We start from the raw sequence: 18,068 nt of genomic DNA on the forward strand, positions 1-18,068 counted from the left end.
CATGCTTAATATATTGCTTCTTGTTATTCTTTTTATTTCTGTTTTATTTGTTTTATTTCTGTTTTATTAACAGAGCAAAGGTTCTCAGAGCGGCACACCACTTGGCACTCAGAAGAAAGTAAAACGCACACTACCTCATCCACCTCCGGAAGAAGATACCCTCATTGGCCTCTCTGGGTACACCACTGCTTCTGCCAGAAGACGATTGTGCAGGAACACCACTATGGCACGGGCCAAAATCCTCCAAGACATAGACAAAGAGCTGGATTTAGTTGAACGTGAGTCCTCAAAACTCCGTAAGATTCAGGCAGAACTTGATGAAGAGGAGAAAGAGATAGATGCTAAATTGAGGTATCTGGAGATGGGTATAAATCGAAGAAAAGAGGCTTTACTGAAAGAGAGAGAGAAGAGAGAGAGAGCCTACTTACAGGGAGTGGCAGAAGAGCGAGACTACATGTCAGATAGCGAGGTCAGCAATATCAGAGAGGCACGAGGTAATGGTCATGGACTAGAACGGCCACGGACTGCCCCACAGTCAGAGTTTAACCAGTTCATTCCACCACAGACTGAGTCTGAGTCCCAGTATGCACAGCTTATGAGTCCATACTCCCATTATCAGTATGAATCCCAAACAAGTCAGTGTCCTCAACAGACATTGTACCAGCAGCAGTCTCTTTACCATCAGCAGGTGTCCCCCTACCAATCCATCTACTCATCAGTGCCCTCACTCAATCAGCAGTCCCAGCAGACTGGCTATGACCATTCCTCACTCCTCCTGATGCATCAGAAACCCCGTCAGACTACTTTGTCTGATTTAGAACCAAAGATTACGACAAACTATGAGGTTGTACGCAACCAGCCCCTCCTAATTGTCCCTACATCCACAGAGAGTGCATACGGAGTTTCCCATCTCGGTGGCAAATACAGTAGCCTTGATCTGAGGATGGGCTTGGAAGAGAGGGCCAGCATGGCCAGCAGTCCCTTGTCCAGCATATCAGCTGAGTCCTTCTATGCAGACCTTGACCACCACAATGCCAGGAACTATGTGTTGATTGATGACATCGGTGAACTCACAAAGAGCTCTGCAGGCCTTGGTTCAAGCTTCAGTATCGCTGATAAGGATATAAGCAAAGCTGACCGACTTCTCCGGACGGCTGATGTTCGTCGGACAGCAGATGTGGCAGACTTTCTTGGACCTCTTCAGGCTGCTTCTCGATTGCATTCATATGGTAAAGCAGACGAAGATTCCATGGAAGAGCCATATGAATTGAAGATGTTAAAACAACAAATTAAGCAGGAGTTCCGACGTGGTACGGATAGTCTCGAACAGCTTACAGGCCTGCCTCACTACCTCCACTCTGACGTTAATTATAAGCATTTCCCCAAAGCTGACAAATATAGCATCGGGAGACTAACTTTAGAGAAGCAAGCTGCCAAGCAACTTCCGGCCTCAGTTCTTTACCAGAAACAGCTAAAGAATAAAAAAGCACTAATTGACCCCAAAATTACAAAGTTTTCACCTATCCAAGAGAGCAGGGACCATGAGCTAGATTACAGCACTTTTTTATCATCTGCCAGCTCATCAGTTGGTGGACTGTCTGCCAGGGCAAGGCTACTGCAGGATGAGATAACATTTGGTCTTAGGAAGAACCTTGCGGAGCAACATAAATATTTGGGTTCAGATCTTGGAGCTAGCCTGTCTCAGTCACTCAACTATGGCCAATCTCTCAATCTAGGGCCTACCATAAGGTCTTCCCTTCATGATGATGGCACCTACCCCAGTGGCACTCGGTCAAGACCTTCCTCTAGGCCTTCCTCTGTATATGGACTGGACCTGTCTATCAAAAGAGACTTGTCAAACTCATCATTACGCCTAAAAGCAGAGGGTGAGGGTATGGATTCCCAGTTTGTATCTAGGGCTAAACCAACAAGTCTGCCAATTAGTCAGAGCAGGGGTCGAATTCCCATTGTTGCACAAAACTCTGAAGAGGAGAGTCCACTGAGCCCTGTAGGTCAGCCCATGGGCATGGCCAGGGCATCTGCAGGCCCACTCCCACCCATCTCAGCAGACTCACGAGACCAGTTTGGCTCCAGTCACTCTCTTCCAGAAGTCCAACAGCACATGAGAGAGGAGTCCAGGACAAGTGGCTATAAACGGGACATTGCCTTTATAAAGGATGACCTTCAGGGGGCCATGTCAGATAGTGAAGGTAAATTTGTTATGAGATCTGTTATCTTCAACCCTAGCTTCTGTTGATATGCATATATTGTATGGCTCTGAATGCATAACATAAATCTGTGTGTAAATTCAGCTGTTACATTTTCCTTTTCTTTTTTCATCTTTTGTCTTGGAATTTTGCTTTACACTTTGCAGTCTGTCACATTTGTATAATGTCATTCTTTTAAATGTACATTTTCATCTACACACACACACGCACGCACGCACACACACACACACACACACATATATATATATATATATATATCATTTTGATAATTAAGATAAAAGATAATTTTGTTTCCTTTACCATTATTGTTCTGTCATATACAGTACATATAAGAAGAGAAGTGATTAAGGATATCTTCATAAATATTCATTCAGCTATTTTAATTAATTATACACTCAGTGCCTATGCTATTTATCACAGCCCTGCAGCTGACGAGGAGACTGTTCTGCCTTTAGTCTATGAAGTTACAACATCCTGTAATTTTGTCAGAATCATTTAGTGACTGATTATCTTAGGAAGGCAGTAGACTGTTTATGAAATATATAAATGTAATTGTGATAATTTTGTTTTATGCTGTATGTTGGGGGAAAACAGTTTTGCGGTGTGGCAAGTGGGCTCTGCTCCGCCCCACTCGCCACATGCGGTTAATCGGTAGAATATAAATTTATCTACAAGCTGCCAGTATCTTTCACTATAATTCCAACAGCTATAGGATACTAAGCCATTCTTTTAAATCAGAATTAAACTTTGTCTTCTTGTGAAGACATTCTCAAATGTTATATCCATGCAAGTACCTGGTTCAGTTTGTCTTGTTTTCATTAATCCAGAATATTTCAAATTGCAAAAATACATGTCATCACATTGATCGGACAAAATTAATGTAGTGAATTTATGTTTTCACCTTTTCTGTCCTCGTGGACAATAAAACAGACAAATTTGTGCTTTTGACAAATTATGATAAAAAATTGTAAATTAAATGAGAGACTCTGTTTAGACACGCTTAGTCAAAGATTCATGAAGCTAATCCGGTTATAACATGCATACACTGAAGATTAATTTTCCATTACCTTCAACTCTACTACTTTTAACAATTTTATTCATGTGATGTTAATGTCTGTAATCAGTGTTTCCAAATTTCATCCTGAATAAATTCTTGCTATTTCAAGTTTCTTTTTTTTTCTTTTTTTTTTTTTTTTTGCATGGCTAATGAATGGGAATTTAAAAACATCTTGCATGTTACACACACACACACACACACACACACACACACACACACACACACACACACACACACACACACACACACACACACACACACATATATATATATATATATATATATATATATATATATATATATATATATATATATATATATAACATTTCTTTTTCTCAATTAATATTGTATTAATTCTCTTTCTGTGTGTTTTATAAATTTTTAGAAGTTTAACGTGAGCCAGGTGTAAATATGTGCAAAGTATGAATATATTTTGGTTTACAAAACTAAATGCTCTGCCGGGTTTGCATAGATATGACCCCAGGCTCTGTCTTGAGAATATCAGAAACAATTGGTGTTTCAGGATGCAACCTGTTTTGCTTTGTTTTAGTTTACAGTCAAAGAAACATTCAAGGCTCCAAAGCTCTTTCAGTGGTCTCAGTTTGTATAAACAAGCAGAATTAATAAATAATAAAATTTTAAAACCATCAATTTTACTTTAAAATTGATTTTACGTGGTTTTTGCAAATATGCCATAAATGCTGTCAATAGAGCTTAGTTCATTTGGAACCTGGGGCATTTATTTGCCAAACAAATAATTTCCTTTATAACTTTGTGTAAATTTTTTTGCACATCTTAAATGTTATTATATAGAATTATCATTATTTTTATTGGGCTACCTTACAGAATTCTGAATTTATTTAAAAGGCTGTCTAGAGTGAAATACTGACTACATTGGTTTGCTTTATGTATTATAGAAAATGTGTGAATTAGATGTTTGCTACAGAACATAATTCACTTCCACTGCAAATATAATGGTGTGTGTTTGTGTGTTTATTGGCAAAACATAGCTATGTTTTAAGGCACATTTGACTATGAATTCTCTGAAATACAATGTTTGTACTACAGCTGGAGGTCCTAGCTGGAATGTGAAAGGTGAGAACTGCTGTTCAACAACCTTCAAAATATCACTAAGCATAAACCTACTTTCATGCGTGCCATAGTCTTGATTAATGGGCATTTCTCAGTGGTACACCTCAGACCCATCCTGGTGTTCATTATCACTGCACTTCTTCAAGGTCTCTCTGACATGGCCTTATCATATCAACCAGGGCACATACATGTCTACATACATGAGTGCATATGTGAGCATACTGTAGCAGAAGTTTCCTAGAACAAGCTAATCTCATTAGGAAACGTCATTCTAGCAACTTATCTTGCCCCACCAAAATATCACTAATGGAATGGAGTGCTCTGAAACTAGTTGATGTTCAAAATACAGGGCAAAGGTGCTGTTTTTGGTGATGCAGGATACAAGTTGTTAGAGTGAAATATCCTTCTCGTATTGTTTTTGCTAAAATGCCAGTTTTCTATAGATCATATGTTCGCCATGGTCAGTGCATCCTCTAACTTCAGTAATAAAGGGAAGGCACTGTTGATTTAAGGAGACATTTCCTTGCAGAATGACAGCATGTCAAGCTCAATATTGCAAAACTCCTGCAGACAGATCAAGTTGTCAGTTTTCTTCTCACTCTATTAGGAGTTAAATGATGATTTGTGACATATTGTAGTGCTGCCTCAAGAATAAAAAAATGCTTCGCTTACACAGTATTGTGATCAAGGCATCTGCAGGTTGTGCAAACTACAGAGTAAACAAAAGAGAAGATATTGCTTGCCTGAACTATTTTAGGTATATGCTGACATGTCTGCCCTAGCTTGAGTTATGAATTATTCTAGGAATTCCCAGTGTCATTGAAGAAAGTGCTAGACTACTTAAAAAAGAAACTGGAAAACGGCACTAGGCCTATGTACAGTCTTGAAGGATGCAAATCTAACATATAAGCATTGCAACTGTGTAGGTGAGAACAAGTACTCAGCAAGAATCCTTGTTTTAATTGGTATTTTAGTTGTGTTTTACAACTAAAATATCTAAACATTCTTAAGACAAAACAAGATTAGTTTACTTGAGAGACAAAGTTGCATATTTTAGAATTATGTTTAGAAAAAAAATCTTACACTTTTAAAAATAAAGGCTCTTTATTGGCATCGAAGGTTCCATAAAGAACCTTTAGCATCCACGGAACCTTTCCATTTTACAAGAGGTTCATCATATCATTAAAATGTGCTTCACACCAAGAAAAAAATATATATTATTGAAGAACTTTTCCTTTTTAGGAAACCAAAAATCTTCTTCTATGGCATCACTACAAACCCCTCTTCTTGGAACCTTTATTTTAAGAGCATATCCATTATTTTAAGCATGAATCTAACAAAATTGGATTGAAAACTAAATTGATTTAGTTTTAGATTTGTAACGCAATTTTGTGTCTCAACTAAATTTATCTCTAAGAATGTTGAATTAATTAATTACGAAAAGGTTCTGGCGTTCAGACTGCAGTTTGGAATAAGGGAATAGTTTTAGCATCATGAAAGTCTGGTTTTATAGAACAAAAGCTGTAGTTTTGTTTGAGTAGTGTTTCATTTGTAAATGCTAACTAGTGTACTAACAGAAAACTTACTAATCATTAGACATTTGGTAAGGCATCTCATCATCACACTGTTGTATGATGGTGTGTGTATCTGCGTGTTTCTGCTGTGGTTAGTTCCCACAACAGTTCTCTTATCAAATGCTCGACGCATGACATGTAGCCCAATCTGGAAGAGAGACAGCATGCATGTTCATGTGTGCATGCCTAGACACACATCTCAGATCCTTGCTTTTTCTGCCCTCACCATCCTCTGTCACTGCTTCCCCTGGGGTCAGGGTACTTCGTATATTTAGTATTTATCTAAACAAATTCTCTTGATTTGAAGCTTTGCAGAATGGAGGTTAGTGTCCAAACCCTTTTGAAACATAGATATTGTTCTCGGAAGCCCTGACCCAAATCCATCAAGCTGTCAGTTCAAACACTCTAGCAAAGGAGTGTTCCCGACTGGGGGTGGTGAAGGGATGGTTGTCTGGGAGAAAAGTGGTGGAGTGGGACACATGGCCCAGTTTTGTCACTTGTGATGGTACAGTGGATGCTTTCTTCCTGTCTTTTAGCATATCACCTTCAGCACGAAGAGACAGACTGGTTTGACAAACCCCGCCAGGGACGTGGAGGACCAGAAGCTGGGGCAGAGAGAAGACAGGTAAATTAGTTTCGCTAAGTAAGATGTGTTCCTGGAAATTTTGTTGATCCTGGAATAATGTACCCACAAAAAAAAAAACAAAAAAAAAAAAACAAACATTATTTGTAGATTATAGTAGTAGAGTTATAGGTCAATATCTGATGTTTTAGCCCCAACCCAAACTTTTAAGGCTAACTCTACAATCCGAATGTTATTCCAGGAACATATTCTACTTTAACCTTTAAAGTCACACATGAATATACTGCACCTATCTGTGAAAGAACACCAAACTACGTCTGTGTATTTATTTCAAAATTGCTGTTAGAACTTCAGCTACTGTTTATTATTTTGGATTATTTTTGTTGTTACAGATGAAAGGCGGCCATTACCCCTTCCCACACTCTCGCATCAAACTGCAAAGGGACCCTAAGGACCACACCGTCTCAGGTACGTTTTCATAGCAATTACTCTACAAGATACACACAGCGAAATGTAGCATTTAGGCCTGCAAGTTAAATTACTGGAAGGAAAAGCATAACAGCAAATGTAATCTATCTCATGGAAGCCATGTTGACGAAGAGATTGTGTTTAAAATGATCCTGAAATGCTCTGACTAGGATCCAATTAATCATTAGTAACTGGTCATTCATCGGCTAAACTGAACTCATCTGAATTCAGGCAGTGGGCTGGGAATTAGAGTTGTGGGTGGAAAAGAGATTCCAGGGACCAACGGTGAGATCGGAGCCTACATTGCCAAGGTTTCAGCAGGGGGATGTGCTGAGCATACAGGAAAAGTTGTTGAAGGTAAGAACTTCTGTATTAGTTAATCTGATAACATTAGCAAATTAAATTATCTTACAGAGAGTAAGGGGTTAAAGAAGTGAAAGAGAGGCAATAAATAAGAAAATGTGGTTAAAACAAGTTTATATTGATGCTTTTGTATTGATGCAATTCCTAAATTCCTAAAAAGTATTTTTAAAAAGCAAGTATCAGCAAAAAAACATTCATTTTAAGCATTCAGTATTCTTTCAAAGGGAAAAGTACCTAATTTAAAAGGCTATTTCTCATTCCAGTATGCTATTGTTGTGGTATGATTGCTCTCCTTGTTGACAAATGCTGGCTCAGCACACTCTGTCAATTTAGATGAGCCCCTGTGAGAGAAGCTCGGCTACCTGAACATGTTTTCGCTTGTTTGATTTTTATTCTTTCGTAACTTGTGTTTTTAGCAAAGACTTGCTATATTAAAATGTTTCCTTTTTAGTGCCAAGACTTTTGTCTACTTTTTTGTTTCGTTCCTGAAATATGCAAGCACCAGTCTTCTGGCAAATTACACAAGCATCTGTTCTTAGCATCTTAAATATGCTTTTCTCTTTATACAGTATAATGTCTGCTGCCACAGTGGAAAATGTGCTAGAGAGCAGCTTTAATATCTGATAGCTGTAGCAATATTATTACTTGGGCCAAGAGTTGAGTGAATACACAACTGCACAATGCATACTCATATGACATTAAAGCCTTTGAAGACGCTCCCTTTTATAGCTCACAGTATTTTCAACATATAAACTGAATCCAATCCCAACTATGCACAAATCATTCAGATACAAATTTCAAAGCTGAAATAATGATTTTGGCCTAGTGGTAATCTTGCAGAGTAATATGGAGATATGACTGACGCACTTGCAGAACATTTGAGATGTTTTTGAGTGGAAACTAAAGGCATTGATTTTGTAGAGATGAACAGACATTTGAATGATGCCCTGCTGTTATCATCCGCTGAAGCACTTCGAATGCAAAAGACCAATCTGAAGACTCGGTTTTATTTGTGTAAGTGCTCGGGGTTTGGCCTCAAGCGGGCTTGGGTTTGCAGTGATGCTTTTAAATAGTTTTTTTTTTCTCTCTCTGTTTTCTGCCCTTGTTTTCGGGCTCTGAAGCTCCAGGACTGTTTCCTTGTAGTGAGCGAAGTGCTTAGGGAAGCATGCTTTTGCAATAGCGTGTGTGTTATTTATGTGTTTGGTTAATTCAGTGATTGTTTTTTCCTGAATTTACCCTCAGGAATCACAATAGCACATCTATCTTTCTATCTGTGTGTGACTCTATCAGAATAGTTTTTGGTGTCTCCCAATACAGAGTGCAAAGAATCCAAACTTTTGCTCTAGATTTGAGGTTTTTAAAAAATAGTCATACATTTGGTGACTTTTATAAACAACACCTATTTTTAATACTTTCCATAACAATCTCCAAACAAATAATGTTCTTGCTAAGGTGCACTGTGAGTATCTGTTTTTTGTGTTCTGACCTAATACCTGTTTTTTCCCACTCACTGGATCTGATATGTGTTGTGTTCCTCAGGAATGCAGGTTCTAGAGTGGAATGGAATCTCTCTGCTGGGAAAAACATATGAAGAAGTGCAAAGCATTGTGGGTCAGCAGTATGGAGAGGCAGAAATATGTTTGCGCCTGTATGTTTCAATAATTTATTCAATGTTTAGTCCACCATGATAATATGCTAATAATTGGTGCCCCTAGAAACATTTGTTTTTATCAATATATGAACATGGTATATTTAAGGACCATGGTTTACCAGCAGATACCCTCACTGTACCATGGTAGTTCAGTGCATTTTTGTAATATAATTTCACACAATTAGACTTGAAATAACGTTTCAGTTTCTAGAATGTGTCTTATTTAATGCTGAATGGTGAGACATCGATTTAACTGTCAAACATGGTCAAATTGTGGCCAATATGCTAATATAGTTGTTATCTTGACTGCTGTTTAGAGACCTAAACATGCTCTCCGGCACAGAACACCCTCAGCAAATGGAGCACCAGACTCAGTTGAGAACTGGTGAGTGTCTCCAACATTTTCTGGTCTTCCCTTCATACTATATTTACATGTTGTGATGCCTTTAACAAGCTTTTCACAGGAGCGAGCAATCATTTAACCCTCGTTAGTGCATCCACCTCTCGTGCCGGGAGGTGGACTAAAACAAGGGCTCTTATCTGAAGTTGTCACTTCCTCTCCTACAACTTTCTGATTTTAACCCAAGGTCATGAATCTGTGTGTTAGGACTGTTTTTGTGCATCAAAATTCTTGTACTCCTTACCGTGACAAATGTGTCTTTATTAATCAGTAAGCTGAAAAGGGTTTGTTTTGTGATATAGTTGTTGTGTGTATTTGTGTTGTAGGTGAGCATCAGCGTTCTCCAGGTGTTGACCCAAAGCAGCTGGCTGCAGAGCTGCAGAAGGTATCGCAGCAGACTCCTGCTTCCGTGCTGTCTGCTCTGGAGAGAGCGGGACACTTGCACTCTGGCACCGGATCTGCTGCTTCAAGTGGGGTCCCCAGCCCTGGGCAACCCGGGTCCCCTTCTGTCAACAAGAAGCGTCATAGTAGCAAGGTACTGTAAAGTGTGCATGAAGATGCCACCTAATGTATTTAGAGCATACATCAAATGTGTCTAGATTTTGGAACTTCAAACTAGATTTAAAGCAGACAGGGATTTAGTTTCTATTATTTTGTTTTTCAGTCAGCTGAGGTTCTGAAGTCACAACCGCATCCAATCACTGGTGAAATACAAGTGAGTATGTGCACCAATTTCACAATGAATACATTTATACAAATAAGTACATTCTAAAATTAATTTGAATTATATGTTTGTTTTTTGGCTGTTCATTTTTTCCATTTCTACATATCTGAATAAGGCAGCTTACTATATTAATCAATGTAATCACACAATGCAAAAATCATGTAACTGACTTTGGAATGTCAATTGTAACTTTTTTTATATTAACTTAATTAATTCATTCATTTTCTTATTTTTTAATGTCCAGGCAAAACTAATTGTGCAGGATGAAAACTAACTTGCAGTAGTTTGCAGTGTATAAGTTAAAGAAAAATATTATGTTACTGTTATGTTTATGAAAATAATTAATTTTAATAAATGAAAAATGCTAATATTTCTTTTTTTTCCGTTATATTAAAATATAATATTTAAAGTGACGGTGCCAAGTATGGTGTCCCATACTCTGAATTTGTTATTTTAGTCATCCAAGTGCACACACACACAGCAGTGAGTAGTGAACAAACACACACACACACACTGTGAATTTGGGGGTTCAGTGCCTTGCTCAAGGGTCTCACCTCAGTCGTAGTCACTCCCCCCACCAACAATCCCCGCTGTTACCGAGACCCAAACATGCAACCTTTGGGTTACAAGTCCGACTCTCTAACCATTAGGCCAAGACTGCCCCCAAATATGCATTTTATGTAGAAAAAAAAAAAAAAATTAAAGAAAATGATGAACTATCAGCCTTACTGACTCACTCCAGTATTGACTGCTTTATTGAATTTAAATCGCAGCTTTCCAGTGCTTATTTTAGAGTGAAATTCAATTTGAATAGACTGCCTGTAGTATTATGTATCTCATAATATATATCGTTTCCTCAGCTTCAAATCAACTATGACAGGAATATGGGCAATCTGATTGTTCACGTGCTACAAGCAAGAAACCTCGCTCCTAGAGAAAACAATGGATACACAGACCCTTTTGTGAAGGTCTATCTCTTGCCAGGGAGAGGGTGAGTATCCTTGTGTACACAGCTCTTTCTGTGTGTGTGTGTGTGTGTGTGTGTGTGTGTGTGTGTATGTGTGCGTGTGCAGGTGTTAAAATTATAGTAAGAGCGAAGAATGAAAGCTTTAGAAAATATCTACAGTACGTATATTTATTTTATGTGTGTCCTTGTCCACATATATAAATGTTGTAATTGTGGTTAATTTATTGTCAGATTTTTTTTTTGTTACTTGAATCTTTTTTTGTTTTGTTTTTTTTTGTTTTTTGTTTGTGGAATAGCTCCTGTTGTTGTTTTTTTCTTCAATATCAAATTTCTGCTAAATAAAATCAAGTGCGCCTTTAGCTCCATTGTACCCTCTACAAATTATTCCATAATAATTACATTGGAAAGAAAGTGTTAAAATGTTTTTAATAATAGACTGAATCGCTGGATGGCGGAATAAAAATGTCACCAGTAATAATTGGCGTATCCAGTGGCCTAAAAGGTCTTTCTTCCTTGGTAGAAGTCCTCACCACTTTAGTATGGAAATTACTTATTGGAAGACTAAAGTGGAAGAGATCTTCCTTAGAGAAGTCAATTTTTATTAGCTTAGCCTTCCTCTCTTAACATGCTACCTAGTAATCAAGCTCAGTGTCTCGGACTGCGGAGACAGCGCAATCGATATGGTTTCCACCAGTATGGGGTGTAATGCTATATCTGCCATCTCCTAATGGCCATATCTCCAGTGTTTATGAGATTAGTTCCTATTACCTGCACAAATGATTCTTTTGTCTGGCGCTAAAAGCCGGACAGACACAACCCCACCCCGGACCTCAACTTTTTTTGAGGGGTTTCTGTCTCCCCTTTCCTTGGATTCTCTGACTGTTGTCTGTTTGTCTGTCTACTTTTACTTTGCATTCCACACAAATCTCCGGATTGGTTCAGCCAAGTCATGGTTGTCCAGAACGCAAGGTAGTGTGGTGTTTCTTTTTCTTTTCATTTTGCTTTTTCACAGGTGCGTGCGTGTGTGTTTGTGTGTGTGTGTGTTTGGATTTCCTTTCTTTAATTATCTAGCTGTCATTCATGTGGTGAAGCCTACTGTGTCATCTGTGAAGTGTCTCAGATCTACCTCAAAGCAACCTCTACCTCTGAAGTTTTTGATTTGAAGTCAATCAATTCTTGAATTGATTCCCTCAAAGCCAGTAAATATTAAGTACAGTTGTGCGACTCTACCATTGTGCAAATTCACGTCAGCTCATTGTAAGAGTCTAGTGCTATTGTATGCTTGCATAGGTCGCCCATATACTCATGTAGAAGTTGGATTTTTACTCTGTGATCTGATAATGTCATTATCATCATTGGTGGCATGGACCGTAGCTGCATCGGTGTTGCCTCTTGTGAGGTCATCTCAACTCCTCTAGCCTCAAGTGGCTAAAAATATGCTACGTAAACATTTGAAGTGTATCATCTAACTTTATTGCTTCTTGTATCCTGTCTCAACATGATAACCGTGCAGTGCTGAAAACAAGAGAAGGATTAAATATGTCCAGAAGACTCAGAACCCAGAGTGGAACCAGACCGTCATTTATAAAAACATCCATCTGGAGCAGGTAAGACATATTATTATATATCTATTTTTTTATTATTATATATATTTTTTATTTATATTTTTGTTATATCATAAATGTATTATATGTTTAATTTATTTATAAAATATTTTATGATGGCAGTTATTATTATATTTATATTATCATATATGTATTATATTTATATACATATATTTAAATACATGCTACTGTTCAAAAGTTTGGGGTCAGTAATTTTTTTTTTTTTTTTGACACATTAAAGTAAAGACATTTATAATGTTATGAAGGATTTCTTTTTTATGAAAATGTGGTTGTCTTTTATATAGTTAGTTCCTGTTTGGATAATATACATTTCAGTTCAAATGAACTGTTCTGAATATCTCTTCTAAAAGATCTATATGAAAAATGTAACTTTCCCTGTGTGTGTGCTTTCCTCTCTATTTTTCTCTCTTTTTACTCTCTATTAGAGTTCATCTTTCTTCCCTCTCTAGCTATATAAGGTTACAGCCTATTTAGTCCAAGGAATATGCACAGATCTTTACCATGTAATTAAAGTAGTCAAAAACACAAGGGATGTTACATCACACTCCCATCCCCAATGTGTCCCATTTTTTTTTCCATCCAAACTTGGCTTTGCATGCTTAAAAACTCTGAAAGTTAATCCAGTTTTGCATTGCTATGCTGTTTACTGAGTCACAGATGTTATGTTAAAAGATGTTTCTACCTTGATGAATTGTATTTTTCCTGCATCTGCCTGAAAATGTTTGTGTGTCTGTTTGTGTGTGTGTTCACCTCAGCTGAAGAAGAAAACTCTGGAGGTTACTGTGTGGGATTATGACAGATATTCCTCAAATGATTTTCTGGGAGAAGTGAGTGTCATACCGTGCACAGAAAAAATAACAGAGAAAAACATAATTTGCATAATTCCTTAGAAGTAATGTAAAGTATGCTAGCATTTTGTCTTCTGCACCAGGGTTTACTATGTTAAGTCATTATTCTGTCAGTATCTGTTTACATTATTATCCAAAATAGAACAGTTTATAGAAAACAGACATTTCTATTAAGTCATATGAGTAAACAGAAATCTAACACATTATTAACGAGTTAATTTTGACATTTTTTTTTTATTTTTTGTAGGTGCTCATTGATCTCTCAAACACAGCCCAGCTGGATAACACACCTCGCTGGCACCCCCTAAAGGAGCAAAGCGAGAGTATTCACAATGGAAAAACACACCCTCAACAGGGGCCCGACGGCTCCGGGGGAAATGGAGGTCAGGGCGGCTCTGGCAGTCAGGGGGGCCCTGGAGGGCCAGGAGGTTCTGGAGGTCAAGGAGGGCAACCAGAGAACCAGCAGTCCCCTAAAACCTCCGTCATTAAGAGCCGAAGTCACGGCATTTTCCCTGACCCTGCTAAAGGTAGGTCATGCATACTAAACAGAAATACACACAGGAATCACACAAGTGGGAATTAGTGTAACTTGTCTTAGAATACCTTTTGCAGCCAGCAAATTTTTTACAACTTTTTTCCCCTTACAGTCACCAAGCCTGCATTTATGTGACCAAAACAGTTCAATTGAGAAATATTACTGCAATTTAAAACAACTTTCTAAAAAAAATGCTTTCTATTTTAACAGAATTTAAAATTATATTCAATGAAAATGAACTCTATTAAAATAATTTGAAAAGTAATTTATTCCTGTTATTCATAAGTTGAATTTTCAGCATCACTTCTCCAGTCTTAAGTGTCACATGATCCTTAAGAAATCATTCTGATATGCTGATTTGCTGCTCAAGAAACATTCCTGACTATCAGCAGTGCTGAAAACAGTTCTGCAGCTTAATATCTTTGTGGAAACCATGATAGTTTAAAAAATATATATATTATTATTTTAATTGACAAATAGAAAGTTCAAAATAACTTTATTTAAAATATAAATATTTTGTAATATTATATCTTTACTGTCACTTTTGAATGTAATGCATTCTTGCTGAATTCAAGTATTAATTTCTTTCCTAAACAAAAAACAAACTCACTGACTTGAAACTTCTGAACAGTAGTGTATAATGAACAGGAGATGGATTAGTGCTGGATTAATGGAGGGCATGTACTGTATGTTCACAGATACACAGGTCCTTACAATAGAAAAGTCCCACAGTAGTCCCGGCAGCTCCAAATCTTCCTCTGAGAGTCACTTGCGCTCCCACGGCCCCTCACGCAGCCAGAGCAAAGGCAGCGTCACCCAGGCCCACCTGGAAGAAGCCGGGAACGCCATCGCTGCAGCTGAGGCTGCGGTGCAACAGGCCCGACTCCAGCCAAGTAACACTTACTACTTCACATGAGCTCACAGCCTATCTGTTCTCTGTCTTTCTTTCTGTCTGTCCTCTCGTTCTCGCACTCTTCCGGTATTTCTTTTCCTTTCCCTATCGTCCTCACCTTTCTGACACAGTTTTTTTTTTTTCATCATTTTGTTAAAAAGTTGAAGCCTTCATTAAAATCACAAAATTGAACATTAAATTTAATAATCTACAACACAGAAAGAATCTTATTGACTATTAAAGCAATAGTTTATCAAAAACCTTTTTTTTTTTTTTTTTTTGTGGAAACTTTACTCACCTTTGTTTGTCTGTTTCCAGAACAGAATTGTAGAAATTGCATTCCATCACATCACTTGTAGACAAATGGATCCTCTGCAGTGAAAGGGTGGCATCAGAATGAGAATCCAAACTCGCAGCTTTTCGCTTCACAAATAGATTTTGCCGTAATTACCATGTTTTTATCAGTAGTTTGGACTCTCATTCTGATGGCACCCATTCTCTGCAGAAGAAACATTAATGAGCAAGTCATGTAATGTTAAATTTATCCAAATCAGTTTGGATGAAGAAATGGATGGCTTAATTTTTGACATTTTTTGGGTGAATTATTTCTTTAAGAAAAGTGAAAAAAATATTGTCCTAAAGCACTTTTTAAACTTCCTAGCTTTTATATACTGATATTTGCATACTGAGTGGAAAAATAGAAATTATCTCATTATAAAGATAAATTTTTTTAATAAAGCCTATAAAACCCTAAATATTTTAAACAACCAATCTCTGTTAAACTCCCATATGTAAATCGAATATCACAAATCTGCCATCAGCTCTCGTAAAACTTTGGTCAGTAATTAGATATAAGAGAGATAGAATAAGATTTTATTTCCCAGATAAACTTTAATGCCAGACATTCAGGCTTCGTGTTTTTTTTTTTAATAGCAAGTTTTTTAGTAGCAGAGGAGGCATTTTTTTGCATTAAAAAAATTTAAAAAAAATCCCTCGAAGTACAAAATAACTTTTTCCTGACATCATAGGGAGGCTAATCGTAAGCTAAACCTGAGTGTATTTTGGAAAACACTTCACATTGACATCCAGAGCATGATGCACCCCTCTGTTACCTCATTCCCCCTCTGCAAGTAAAATCCCAGGCCCTTATCCCCGATTCAAACTCATATCTATGTCCGCATGACTGTGGTGTGTAAAAATCATGAGCTGGTTTCATGTGAGGGCGGCCATGCAATCTCTGGATGAGTCCGTGTAGAGACTGCCCCATCTAAAGGCAGAACTGGCCCAATATTGATCACGCTACATCTTCCAGCCAATGAGAGCAAAGTATCGAGTCAGATGACCGTAATGGAGGGATCTCTGCTAGAGGAGGTGAGAGACGTGACTCCTCCCTCTCTCTAAATAAGAATAAAATCAGCACAAACCACGCCTCCTTTAAAGTAGCAAAACACAAAAATGTTTAAATCTAAAATCAAGGCAGCCGTTAACTTTGCACGGAAGAATGTTGTGTTTTTAAACCGATGTTTAACATTATTTTTTTTACAAAAAGAGTCCATTACTTTTAATTTCACTGTGGTCTCTTTTTTAGTTCTCTTATCTTTTCTGTCCATATGTAACTTTGTGTGCAAAGTGCATTTCCATTCTTTTTGCATAAATGGTGTTTAAGTTAGTTGTGTAAATACCGAGTCCCTTGCTTAATATGGCTCATGTCTAATGTGTTTGTGTATGTGTGTATTTCTACAGATAAAGCAAACCACAAAATAATCGATGGGGATGCATACACTCTGGACAGTGAAGATACTTTGGGCACTAACGCTGTGGACAGTGCCATATTTCAGGTCCCTCAGTTGTAAGTATGCCTGTTCACTCTTGTAATCGTATATATATATATATATATATATATATATATATATATATATATATATATATATATATACATAAAATGTATATATATTCACAATATATATACACAGTACACACACAAATACTTTGTAAAAAAAATGTAGGAAACTTAATTTATACCCAAATAGTAAAAAAAGTTGTAGTTCTGACACCTTTTTATCCGATTCTCTATCAGGAAAAACATTCCAAATGGAACCGATAAAGGCAGAGGAATTGAATCTTTGAACCTGTCTGATTCAGAAGGTAACAATCTGTTTCATATTCCAGTATCATGTGAGGTTTCAGTTCACACACAGTCTACTTTTAGTTGTTTCCGTGCTCATAAAAGTGAACCTCATGAGAACTAAATAAAATTGGCAAACTGTGAGTCATAATAGATTTTTAAACCGTGTTCCACAGGTCAGGTTCACCACTGAGGTTAAATTAGCACTTGTCTGAAAGCTGTTGAGACTAATGTTAGACAGAGGAAAACAACAGTCATCCCCTTCTGTTCTGTTCTAGACGTGCCACTGTCACTGCCATGCGCTGCTGAATAATTCATCACAGCACAGGGTGTGTGTTTTTGTTGCTGTCAAAGGAGACAGACGTTGGCACGACTAAACATAGACTCTTAAGTGTGTCATGAGCATGGCAAAGTGTCAAAAGTGCATTACTGAACTTTGTACAACCTAATGAACATTACACAAAACATTGTTTGGTATTTAGTTACCACCGATATATTGTTCCGTAATCTATTTCAGTATACTTCTCCATGTTTTATATCATATATATATATATATATATATATATATATATATATATATATATATATATATATATATATATATATATATATATATATATATATATATATATATATATATATATATATATATATATATATATATATATATAGTATTAACAGTTTAAGGAAGGATCACTGATTTACCATTCCGCTCAGTGCAAAATTGTAATTTCATACGTGTACACTAGAAGTCGCCATTGCTCACCACTTATATAAGCTTTTATTGAACAAACGACAACTTAAAGCAACATTCCAGCCTCCCAACAAAAGAAAAATCACATTCAGAAATTGAGTAGAGACAACAAATATATAGAATATATGATGTTATAATACATTTTAAAATATCTATCTACCTATCTGTCTGTCTGTGGCTGT

General features: G+C 37.1%; 1 protein-coding gene across 5 annotated transcripts in view; it reads left to right on the forward strand.

Moving 5' to 3' along the window:
* Positions 1 to 18,068, forward strand: part of LOC127934648 (protein piccolo-like) — a 44,395-nt gene that overhangs the window by 22,406 nt on the left and 3,921 nt on the right. For 2 of the 5 annotated variants that reach the window (XR_008147869.1, XM_052532163.1), the window contains exons 5-21: positions 74 to 2,210; positions 4,354 to 4,380; positions 6,488 to 6,576; positions 6,927 to 7,002; positions 7,234 to 7,359; positions 8,905 to 9,013; positions 9,334 to 9,401; positions 9,743 to 9,951; positions 10,081 to 10,131; positions 11,001 to 11,131; positions 12,050 to 12,076; positions 12,621 to 12,714; positions 13,488 to 13,559; positions 13,828 to 14,107; positions 14,814 to 15,008; positions 16,751 to 16,856; positions 17,085 to 17,152. Coding sequence is in view for 4 of the 5 variants with exons in the window: in XM_052532163.1 (XP_052388123.1) it covers positions 74 to 2,210; positions 4,354 to 4,380; positions 6,488 to 6,576; positions 6,927 to 7,002; positions 7,234 to 7,359; positions 8,905 to 9,013; positions 9,334 to 9,401; positions 9,743 to 9,951; positions 10,081 to 10,131; positions 11,001 to 11,131; positions 12,050 to 12,076; positions 12,621 to 12,714; positions 13,488 to 13,559; positions 13,828 to 14,107; positions 14,814 to 15,008; positions 16,751 to 16,856; positions 17,085 to 17,152 (3,865 nt within the window). In the remaining variant the exon portion in view is untranslated. The remainder of the gene's footprint in view (positions 1 to 73; positions 2,211 to 4,353; positions 4,381 to 6,487; positions 6,577 to 6,926; positions 7,003 to 7,233; positions 7,360 to 8,904; positions 9,014 to 9,333; positions 9,402 to 9,742; positions 9,952 to 10,080; positions 10,132 to 11,000; positions 11,132 to 12,049; positions 12,077 to 12,620; positions 12,715 to 13,487; positions 13,560 to 13,827; positions 14,108 to 14,813; positions 15,009 to 16,750; positions 16,857 to 17,084; positions 17,153 to 18,068) is intronic. The other 3 variants (XM_052532164.1, XM_052532165.1, XM_052532166.1) reach the window with 3 other exon arrangements.

This window comes from Carassius gibelio, chromosome A18, assembly GCF_023724105.1.
Source record: "Carassius gibelio isolate Cgi1373 ecotype wild population from Czech Republic chromosome A18, carGib1.2-hapl.c, whole genome shotgun sequence".
NCBI lineage: Eukaryota > Metazoa > Chordata > Actinopteri > Cypriniformes > Cyprinidae > Carassius > Carassius gibelio.